The following is a 12,033-nucleotide window of genomic DNA, read 5'->3' on the forward strand; positions in this document are numbered from 1 at the left end:
ACATTCTTTGAAATGTTTGTGAGGAGAAACATGCCATCTAAGCAAAGACCAGACTGGTTGGAGCCATGGAGAATTGTGACCAAGACTTCCCATATCCCGAGAAGCCTCTTGGGTTCCACCAATTCTGTGTCTACTATGGAGACAAAAGTGAAGAGCATTTGCCCTATCTCTCTGTCACTGCTGTAACAAATGGCCACACAGAGAGTTAGCAGAGAGGATAATGGCAGCCTTGGGGTTAGAGGTGGGAGAGGGAGGCAGGGGAAGGTGAAATGGTACTGGCTTCAGTTGTGTAGGAGAAACATGTCCTGAGGTGCTGTCTACAGTGGTGGCTTAACAGACAGTGCTGCATTGCATACTTGAAGCATGAAATCATAAGTGCTCACCACATGACTAAACAGACAAGAACATGATAACCAAGTGCTGTATTGCATACTTGAAGCATGAGATCATAAGTGCTCACCACATGTCTAAACAGACAAGAACATGATAACCACATCTGGTAATGGCTGTGCTAATTGGCTTGACTGCCCTCCATCTCACACTATAAACTTAGCTCAAAACATCAGGTCATACACCTTAAATCCACACAACTCTTTATTTGTCAAATATGCATCCATAAAAATGGAAAATGAGAATTGAGACGTTGGATTTTTGTCTTGTGTTGTGTGTGTGTGTGTGTGTGTGTGTGTGTGTGTGTGTGTTCTGCCAGGGCAAATGTATTTCTGAACCAAAAGGTAACAGATGAAAATTTAAAAGGAGTAATTCACACTTCCTTCCTGGGCTAAAACCATACAGATTTGTTGTCTTACAATCTGGGAATCAGAGGTTCTGAAGGTAAAGATGCTGGCTGGGCTGCACTCCCCTTAGTGTGTCTAGGGACTAATGCAGCCCTTGCCTTTTCCAATCTTGAAAGGCTATCTGCACTTCCTGTCTCAGGACCCTTCCTCTGCCTTCAAAGCTGGCAAGTGGATATATACCGCTTGGTACTTGCAGCTCCCTTGTTGTGGTGGAGACATGGTGATTTCAGCCAGTACTTTAACCAAAGTCACTAAATCCAATGCTAGAAGCAGAGTCCACTCAATTGCTAACCATGTCTTTCTCTACCTGTTTGCTGGGCAATTGCATCATGTTCTGGAATTGGCCAGTGAATAACTGGCTAGGTACCACCTTTCCTTCTTTTCCTTTCTTTTTGTGTGTGTTTGTATAAATATGGTTGGTGTATCTGTGTATAATCTATGTACACATGAGTATGCAGGTGTGTGCCTGTGTGTGCACAGGTGTGTGGCTGTGCGCGTGAGTGTGGGATCCAGAGGAGGTAACTGAGTATCTTGTCACTCTTAATCTATTTCTTTGAGACAGGGTCTCTCACTGAATATGAAGCTGTGCTGTTAGCCTGTAAGCCCCAGCAATTCTCCTGTCCTTGTCCCTCACAACCCTGGGTTTTGGTGAACAAGCCAATGGTCACACCCACATTTTTGCATGGCTCTGGGATCTGAACTCAAGTTTTCACATCTCACATCTGCAAAGCAAGGACCTTCTCAGAGCAGAGCTTCTGTCCTTCTTGGTCAGTTTCTGATCCTGTTACACACACACACACACACACACACACACACACACACACACGTTTAACCTGTGTAATTTGATTGCTACAACAGACTTTTTTATTGAGTTATACATTTTCCTTCACTCCCTCTAGCAGACTCTTATTCAAACCTTCTGTGTGCTTTTCTCTGAAAGCAGACAGTTGACTTGGTTAAATTCAGATCAAAAGTTTTCACCCATGCTTTGTGGGTGGTAACTCCCACTTCAATCTCTGTGCTGTTCTGTGGGTCCATGGCATGTGTATGCTTGGGAACTGGATGGGCTTGTGCTGGAGTCTACATGCATTTTGATTTTCAAAACTCCTTTAGTCAGCTTCATGCTGGTGCAAACCCAGAATCTCAATCACAGATTTGGGGTGTCCCTATCTTCAGCTCTCTCTTTACCCTCCCTCCCCCATCACTCTGCAGTCTTCTCTTTTGGTTAGAATTGCAATGTTCCCCCCCACTACCGTGTTACATTTTACATGGGCTTGTATCTGAAACAAAGCAGCAATAGGAGGAGGAGAAGGTTAAGGCTAGGGCAGAGAGAAGCTGAGGGAATGATTGAATAATAGAGAGAAGGGTTTTTCTTTAAGTGCCTGTGTGGTTCCTATTGTCACCTCCAGGCAGGGCTCTAAGTTTCCTCCTGTCACCCTGAATGGAGGAATGCTTTCTTCCAGAGCTTCTCCTTTGGGTACCCATTCTGTGGTAACCATTGCTGTCTTGGAGTGTGTTCTGGAGTTGTGGGAGAGGAAGATGCAAGCGGCTAAGTGAGTTGATTTTCCACTTTGAATCCCATGTTCAACTTGCCTGTGTTCTCATCTTCAGTCTGCGTGTGTTTACAGTGCGATTCTGTCCAGGTTTTTAGTTATAATTAGCCAGAGGAAAATGGCCTAATGTGTACATATTATCACCAGAAGTTGAAAGAATTACCTTATTTCAGGGACTCCGAGAGGAGGAAATACCAGCTTCCATGGTTTGGAGATAAGGGAAGAGATGAAATGGACCCAATGAACCTACAAGGGGTGAGGTCACCCCTAGTGCTTGGGTGGGAATTAGAAAGTGAGACTGAGAGCCGAGCTTCTCTTGGGGACCACGGAAGCTTGCAGGGTGCAAATGGTCACAACCTCTCAGCAAACTTTAGCCTGCAGACCCTCAGCGAATGCCTGACTCTGACTCCAGGATCACTGTTTTCTTCCAGTATCTAAGAAGCAGCTTCCTGTGGCAAAGAATTCTCTGAGGTGGGTACCAGAGGGTGAACAAAAGCCTTCAGGGTTGAGATGATGCATTTGATTTAATATCAAGTGGGAAAAATAGGAGATAAGAGAAAGATGATTGTAATCATGTTTTATATATTCTGTGTTTGTAAGTGGATTAATAACAGGCAGGAAATGGGCAGGGATGTGTAAAAAATAAAACGATAAAGCATGTGAGATGATCAGTTTTATTATGAGATTCATTTTTCAAAGAAATGCCCTTAGTGTGGCTTCATTACAATTTCAAAAATAAGAACATGTAAAAATAGTCACTGGCCTCTGGCCTCATGGTTACACTGGTCCTGGATCTGCTCTGTCCCTTGTCTGGGAGGACATCCCTCTTTCTCAGCTGCTACCCCAGCTCCTTCTGCTACATGTCCCCATACCACTGTCCCCCCAGTACTGATGGCGTTGCACCTCACCACCGGTGTTTTAATTTTCCATCTTCTCTGTGAGACATGAGTGTGGAGGTCAGCGCTGGTGTCTCCTTGTCCATAGATCCACCTTCAGTTCCAAGCCAAGGCAGGCTAGTTACTGACTAACAAACATCTATTGGCAGAATACTTAAATCTCCAAGTGAATGACAGCTTTCAAATGTTAGGATTTCTGCTTTATGGTTTCTTTGACTCCCTTTGTGGTGGGCACTTGTCAGATTGGTGTGTTAACTTTCTCTCCATACTTACACACACTATTCAAGCCAATGCAGGATGGCATGGTGCCCTGAGCTGGGAATGAACCCATGGAGAAGCAGATAAAGAGCATTCAACAGGGAAGGGAAAATCAGAACTTGGGTTTTGGGTAAGGTCTTGTCTAGAACAGTCGGGAAAACAGCAGTGCTGCCTGGTCTGGGGACTTAGCCTATCTGGGTACCGTGCCTTCTAAGGCACCCTAAACTTAAACACGCCAATGCTAGCTTAAGTGCCTGCCACATGCTTATGGCATTTGTAGGCAGAAGAAGGGACTCAACCAAATGATGAACCACATATGATGGCAAGATGCAAGTTGCTGCAAACCAGACACCCACTTATCACCCTACTCTAGAACTGGCTCTGACTCCCGTAACAAGTGTTGAGGCTGGTGATTTTCCCAGCCTTCACCTGAGCAGTATGAGTGATGGAGAGTGCCTTTCCAGGCCGCTTGTGACCTCTAAAGATGAATCTCCTTCATATTGCCAACATGAGGCTCAGGAGCAGAGACTGTCTTTCCTGCATCCAGGGCAGGCATTACCAATCACTCCCAGTGTTCCTTCCCATCAAACCTAGGTTTAGCCTTAGAGTCATTGTCATTGTTCAGAGCTCAACTTGTAGTCTCTGCCCTCTAGTTGCCAGAAAGTTCATTCTCATATCACTTATTGATCTTCTGTGTGCTCTCTGTAACAGTCTGACCTAAAGACAGCCTCAGACCTGGAAGCCTTGAGTGCTACAACAAAGTCTGTCTTGGTAGGATCAACAGCATGGTGGGTTGGTATGAAGTGTTGCCGAGCCTCAGGTACACAGGGCGGAGGCAGATCAGCAACGGGCATTTGTTAGTGTGGGCAAAGAATCTTCCCATGGAAGTCAGAAAGCCTCCATGCAGGAACAAGGTCCTGGTCCCAGGAGGCTGGAGGCCAAGGGCAGGTCAGTGTAGCTACAGCACAGCTGGGACAAGCCCCAGACTGCTGTTCCCTTAACAATGCATGCCCATCAGATAAGAAGACTTTACTTTGAGTAGGCAACCTGATCCCCAACTTTATTTGGAAACTATGAGTTTAGTTGTGAAGAAGATGGCCTTTGATCCGTATAGGATCCTGAGTGTACCAGACCTAGGGAATGTTTTCCAGGGAGTTTGGAAGGGGCAGCTGTGAAGACATGGCTGTGAGGTCTGATTCACACAGGCTTCTTCCTAAGACCCTAGTATGAGACTCTCACATGGCTTCCATCAGCTGAAACCTTCTAAGTTTTGGGAAGACCTTAGGCTACTGCAGTGAGAACACACATTTAGATGTTTGGTTTTGGCCTTGGCTGTCCAGTATGGAGGATAGATCTGTCTCAGGCTGGCCATTAGCCTTCTCCTCTGCCATGGCTGAATCAGTCTTCACCTCTTGAGGGTGAGCCTTGTTCCTCTTGGCAAAGGACTGACTGATTTCTGCATGGGTTCTGTTCTTGGTCTCAGGGAGGACAAAATAGAAGTAGACAGCTCCTGCAATACACACTGTGGCAAAGACAAGGAAGCAGTAGGAGTCCAGGCTTTTCTGTGGAAAGTAGAGACAAAAATGGTCAAAAATGTCAGTGAACGAGCTAGCAGGCTGCAAGGCCACATTGCAAGATTCTCCTCGCCAGCCAGCACTCACACCCCAGCAGTTCTGGATAAAACCCCACAGTGGTGGCGGCTGCTGTTGCAAGAGGCAGGTGGAGCCACATGGTAACTGAGCCAGTCAAAGGATGTGGGGATAAGCCAGTTCCCACCATGATCAAAATGAGGAAAAAATCAGTCTTGATTGATCTGTATTTTTTCCTCCAAAGCAGGCATTTAAAAACTGACCATTAAGAAAGGAAAATGTACTCCTTGATGAATATTATCTTAGGTTCATTTTTATCACAATCACATTCTTCCCATGACACACAAGAGGAGTGTAAATCCCCAGTTTGCATGAAAAATATGTATCACAGTATCAAGATCTACCTCACTAATTGGTACAGCCTTGCACACAAAAAAAAGAAAGAAAAAGAAAAGAAAAGAAAAAAGAAAGAGAGATCAGAAGATAGATCCTGGGCGTAGACACTGCTGCTTATGCCTTGGTTAGACCTCAGTGAGATGCTGGGCTTCCCAGGGCTCGTGAGTCTCTGTGGCCCCTGGCATGGTGCTTGGCTTCTGGACTGGAGAGAAGGCTCCTTCCTGCGCAAGCACCAGGAGTTGAGTTTGAATTCTTAGCACCCGTGTAAAAAGCCAGCTGTAGGTGAACACTACACTAGTCTGTGACCCTAGAACTTGGGGTGGGGGCTGGGACAGGAGGGTACTGAGAATTGCTGGCTGGTAAGCACACAGCTGTAATCCCAGGAGTAGAAGCAGGAGGGCCCTAAGTTCATGGTCATCCTCGACTTTTCAAACCAACTTTTGGATATATGAGAGCTTGTCTCCTTAACCCCCAAAGGCTTCCTGGTTAAAACTGCCAGACTTGACTACTTCATACTGCAAACACCATTGATCAAAGATAAGGTGACAATGTTTTTGAGAGGCATTTTCCAAGAAGCAATGTCAGGGTTTTTTCATCAGTTCCATTTGATCTCTGATGGAAAACCATGGTTTTGGAGTGCATAGTGCTTAAGTGTCTAGGTCCTCATGCATTCCAGATTTTCCGATCAAACACATTTCGACTCATGGTGCCCTGGAGGTTGTAAAGCAAGGACAGCAGCAAGTTTGTGGGGTTGTTGTAAAGAGCAATAGAAACACCCATCTCAAAGCACTGCAGTCGGTGAAGGGTGCCTTGCTCTGAGAAAGGAGCCTTCTGTTTGTCTACAGAGTCTGTGAGCCAGGAAGGGTTTCTGCTGTCAGAGAGGCTATGTCAACACAGATGAGTCACTGAAGGCAGAATTTCCAACCGCCAAGTGTTAAGTTTCCTTATTTGAAACACAGTGATGTTTGCCCTCATGTTATTTGGTGATGGAGTGGAATGTGTCTCACAGTCCGAACCTCTGCCTGCATGCTGACTCTACACCTGAGCTCATGGAAAGAATGTAGAGTCCTGCAGTTTGCTGCTGCTACGGGGCCTCATCTCTCTGGAGACTTAAGCTAACCAAGACTCCTCCAGTCAGGATGGCTCCTCCAGCCATCTTCACTCACATCTGCTCCATTAGGAAGTCATGCTGACCCTACCTTGAGATGCAGCCTGCTTCTGACACTTGTCACCTCTCTGAAGGCTACTATATGGGTGGAAGCCACCATTACGCTCTGCCTGGTCATTGAATAGCTTCTCCTCTCCCTACATCTCTCCTACCTGGATTATTCTCAGGGAAGAAGCCGGCACGACTCTGATGGGGATTTTTTTTAGTATATGTTTCTCTTATTGGTTAATGAATAAAACACTGATTGGCCAGACAGCAAGTGATGTAGCTGGGCAGAATCAGGATGAAAACAGGGACGAACAGGAAATCACTCTCTTTTCTGAGGAGACACTGAGCAGTCATCACGTAGCAGGCAAAGGAGTCGCAGGTCCAGCATTCCCTGGTAAGCCAAGACCACGTGGAAATACTTAGAATAATAGAAATGGGTTAGCAATTAAGACAGAGCTAGCCAAATTAGAAGCTCAAGCCATCCGTCAACAGTTTCATAATTAATATAGTGTCCGTGTGTTTCTTTGGGGCAGAGAAAGGCAGCAGGACCTAGCCAGGCCAAGAACCTCATGTACACGACTCTGTTGAGTAAAGGTAGCTTGTCACTCTTCTGTTCAAAATCCACAGTCACATCCAAAGTCACTCTAAGTGAAGTCAAACTCCTGCCCATGGCTGACCTCTAGTTCCTATTACTTCTCTGAGGTTATTTCCTTTTTTTTCTGTTCCAGCTTTACCTCCCTGATGGTTGTCCCTAATATACCCCAGGGTCTTTGCACATGCCGCCATCTGTCTCCCTGGAACACTTTCAAAGCCACCAGCACAGCCTGCTTTCTCACTTTCACCATCTCTGCCTACAGGCCCTTCCTCAGATTGTCCTGGATCCTGCTTTGCGAGGGTGCCTCCCAGTTCTGATTGGCTATTCTCTGATCACACACCATTATGCAGCACAGAGCACAGAGCAGACTGTTAATTCATTCTCTCCCCACTGAGGGTACGCTATGTGAGGGTGGGCACTGCTGGTCTTCTTGCATCCCCAGAACACAGGGCGTTGTGGATAGGCAATGGGTGTTTGCTGAGAACAAGGGTGTCCTGAAGCTCTCTACTCTAACTCCTGGAGCTACCTGGGATCTCTTACCACCCTCTGAGCGGCTATGTGCTTGTCTTCATTTCCCAAAGGACAACATGAGGTCACTTGGATTATTCTGTTTTACAGACTTCAGTTAACCCATAGCACCCACAACATCTGGGGAAAGGACACTTGTCCCCTTCTTTGTGAGTCTCAGTGGCAAAAGTGTAGAAAAGTAGGGTGAGAGACTCCATTTCTTGGGCACTGAGTCTACGGCAGAACCCCCAGATAAAAAGCGCTATTGGGTCCCTGATACAGTTCTGCAAACCAATGTGTTGGGGCTGAACCCACAATGTAGTGTGGCCTTTATGGGGGTGATTAAGCCATGAGGGTGGATCCATAACATGTGGGATTAGAAACCTCACACTGGGACGAAGGGAGATAGGCAGGCTCCTCTCATCCTTCTACCTTCTTCCACATGAGAAGACACTGAGGGCGCCATCTTGAAAGCAGAGAACAGCCTCCACCAAATCCACCAATCCCTTGATCTTGGACTTCCAGCCTTATACAGAGAACCCTGCCTGGAGCATATAGCTGGGATAGCCCTTCTCCCTGAGGGTACTGACTTCTAGGAGGTAGAGCTAAGACACACATGCTTCCTCACCACCTCCCTTACCTAGTTCTGGTACTGGAAGTCATACTACCAGATATTGGCTGTGCAGAGGGAGGGTGTTACAAGGCCAGGTTAGGGAGAGAGAGGAAGGAAGGAGCTTATACAAACGAGGATTTACTCTGTCGGTTACAGAGCCAGATCTTTGGGGCCATTCACTGGTCTGTTTAGTTCCTTTTGACAGATGACAAAAGTCAAGCTGGAGTCAGGTTGTCACTGGAGTCCTTAAGGGTCAGAGCCTGGTCCCTGGCAGTTTCGAATACATAGGCTCAGACAGGAAGGAGACGTGTCAAAGTGGTCACATGGGGAAAAGGAACAAATAATGATGTCCAGCGAGCCACAAGCCAATCTCTGAGGTCTTGACATGAGGTCTAGGTTCAATAGAAACCAAGAGGTGTGCATAATTAGGCAGTCCTGGTCAAGGTGGAGCCACACCCATTCCTGATCCATCATTGCCTTGACTTCAGTTTCCCCTGCAAGTTGGTCTGGTAACTTGTCAGAATTCAGTGAAATCTCCTTCCCTGGAACCAGACCCTCTTCTGACTGGCACCGAGACTTTAGCCTTTCCCTCCCTGAATTGTGATATTCCTTGCAGTACATCGCTTCAATGGTGCCAATGTGTGGGGCATACATGTCTCTCTTTACACTATCTTCACTCTTGCCAGTTCATGTTATTGGCCAAGTTCATGCTGCTGGAAGGGGGTAGGGCTGGACTGAAATGCAGCGCCATGTTCTTCTTCAAAGCTGCCTTGCCTGTTGCTGGATCCTGGCTTGGACTGAGGACCTGACACAAAGTCAATGCTAACATTAGCAACTGCTCTCCAATTGCTTCCTGTCCTGGGATTGCTGACTAGCTCTGGTCACCTCAGTCCTGTGGTGTGATCTTACAGGCGAGATGGCTAGGGGCAGAAACCGGGCTGAGCATCAGTTAAGAAGCAAGCTCATGGAATCTATGGATGAGGTGGAACCTCACTTGGGGTGGATACTCACTTCATAATCACCCATCTTCCCAACCCTGTTCCAGCTCTCAGGGGTCCTGCTAGCCACAGTCACATTGCTTCTGAAAACACATCTTTTATGTCATTAGACAGCCATTAAAGTGGCCCAGATTTTTGTTTCAGAGAAGAAAATTTCTTTTCACAATACAGTAGAATGTTAAATTATGTTAAAAATACAAGGTAATTTTGGTAAAATACTACTCTTACTTCCTCTTAGGAAAAGGTTCTTGAGATTAAAGAAAAAAAACTTAGCTTTTTTTCTCCCCACTGTTCTGAATCAGAACTATGAGGGGTAAATTCTTCCCAGAGCAAGGAAATGAGAAGTACACACTGGGAGTTCACACTCCAGCTCCCCCAGAGTGGACTTATGGATGACTTTGGAGTGGTAAGGTTGGATGGGCTCAGAGGAGGGGCATTCATCATCTAAATATGTGGACACAAAAGCCCAGCATGCTCTGGAGGTGATGAAATTATGACCTAATGAAATTCTGGGTTAAGTTTAGAAGTAGCTATTCAACCCTTTTATCAAAAGCAAAAAGGTGCTCTGAGTCGGAATGACTCTTCTCTGCCACGATATTCTGCATGTTTGCAGAGAAGTGGTCAGAAATAATGTGTCCAAACTTAGGAAGTGCCTATCCATCCTTCACACTGGGTTCAATCCTATCTTACATGACAGCAAAACACCTGTGAAAGCATGTTCTGATGCATGTGTGCTGGTGGCTCTCAGCTGGGCTCCCTGCATCCTGGGGACACGTCACTCTTTGGAGTCTCAAGAAGTCATCATAGCATCTGATGTAGACTGTTCCTTCTAGAAGATTCTGGTGTTTTCCGTGTCTGGCCACTAGTGCCTGGAAGTGTTGATAATTCTTCCCCCATCTCTTCTTCCCTCTCTCCTTTTCTTCCTCCCTCCCTTCCAACACCCCCCCCCCGTCTCTCTGTCTAGGGTATGAGGACAGACAACAACTTTTCAGTAGTCATAATGAAAGCAACAAGCTTTGTAGACACCATTCAGGGTGTCTCTTAAGAACCCTGCTGCAAAACAGAGACTACACTTTTGTTTCAAAGGCAAGACAATGACAGTCATCAGGGGAAGTTAAGATTACTCTGCCCCCCACTTCAATGCTGAGTGGCATGGCTAGATTCAGTGTCACCTGGTTTGGTCTTAAACTGCTCAATTAATCTAGAAGGTTTTGCTAACACACTGGCAAATAAGATCAAGAACAGCAACCACCAACAAATACAGTATTGTGGGTTCTGCCTTATGCTGGGAGCCTGAGGTACAGGCAGGGCTTGAGGTAAGAAGATTGTTTGAGACATGGTGGGGTAGTAGTAGTGACTGGTGACTGTCATAGATTGCCTGGGATTGACCAATGTTTTAACATTTGGGCTGTCTGGGAGAGTTTTGAGCAAACATCCTAGGGCACCTTGGCCACCATAGGAAGGACAGGTGTTGCACAGAGAATTTATTCTCCCAAAGGCATACTAAAGTCCTGATTGTAGAGAAAAGGGGCCAGCCAAAGAAACACACTTTGGCCCTGCAACCAGAACCAAAGACATGTACCCTGACTCTGAAACCAATGCCAAAGAAACACACTTTGTCCCTGGAATCAGAGCCAGTGAAAGAAATACACCCTGGTCCTAAAACTAGAGCCAAAAGATTAAAAAGGACCAAAGAAAGAAACACTTTGGCTCTGAAACCAGAGTCAAATTTGACCCTAATGTGCAGAAAATTAACCAATCCCTGAGCAGGAGATCTAAACTCAGGGATTGCAATCTAATCAATCTCCACCCTGGAAAACTCCGCCCCCTAAGAAGCCCTATATAAACCCTGTGTCTGTTCAGCTTGTGGCTGTTCATGCTACCTGGCTGTCCTCTGCCACTCTCCTAGATTCTTCCCTCCCAATAAACCCCTTCCATGAGTTTGGGTGAAGACCTTCTTTTGGTGGAGTAGAGGCGACCCTGGGCAGAGAAGAGTGAGCAGGGCTGTAACACCTTTGCCAGGGAAACGTTGCCCTCACAGAGGGAAGTTGTTACACTCAGCGGAGCAGAGCTGAACTGTAGCAACTTCGCCTGGGAAACCTTCTCCTGCCGGAGCAAAACTGCTACATTGGGCAAACATCCCCAGCTGGAAGACCCTCTCCTCTTGGAGCAGAGCTGATAGTCTGGAGAAGCCTTTCCCTGAGGCAGGGCTATAAGCCACTAATCTTACTGCAACCTGTAGTGGTACTTGGCTCCCGAGCTCCAGGATACCTTTCCATTTGAGCTGTGTAACACTCAGTATTCTGTGACTCCTGAGTGCCAGAATACCTGTCCCACCCGATCCACTTGTCCCACCCAATTCACCCAAAATGCCTACACTGATGGTCTGTGAATGTGGTATCACTTGAGATCACTTGAGAACCGTCTTTACAGGTATTAGAGAGGTACTATGAGTTCAGGTATTAGAGAGGTACTATGAGGTCAAGCTAGATGGGCTTCCAATCCACTCGGTGTTTTCCAAACAAGAAAACATACACATGCACACACACAGACACACACACACAGGCACACACACATACAACAAACAAATACACAAGTGTATACACATACAGACACACAGACATGCATACAAACACAGACACACAGACACACACAGACAGAGATGCATATACATA

General features: G+C 46.3%; 1 protein-coding gene across 3 annotated transcripts in view; it reads right to left on the minus strand.

The window, feature by feature from the left end:
• Window positions 1-3,010: 3,010 nt before the first annotated feature.
• Slc2a9 (solute carrier family 2 member 9) overlaps window positions 3,011-12,033 on the minus strand; it is a 129,053-nt gene continuing 120,030 nt past the window's right edge. For all 3 annotated transcript variants that reach the window (XM_013112513.3, XM_040747019.1, XM_021226436.2), the window contains one exon: window positions 3,011-5,066. In XM_013112513.3, the coding sequence (XP_012967967.1) occupies window positions 4,791-5,066 (276 nt within the window). In that variant the 3' untranslated portion in view covers window positions 3,011-4,790. The remainder of the gene's footprint in view (window positions 5,067-12,033) is intronic.

This window comes from Mesocricetus auratus, unplaced genomic scaffold (genome assembly GCF_017639785.1).
Source record: "Mesocricetus auratus isolate SY011 unplaced genomic scaffold, BCM_Maur_2.0 Super-Scaffold_100006, whole genome shotgun sequence".
In the NCBI taxonomy this organism is placed as follows: domain Eukaryota; kingdom Metazoa; phylum Chordata; class Mammalia; order Rodentia; family Cricetidae; genus Mesocricetus; species Mesocricetus auratus.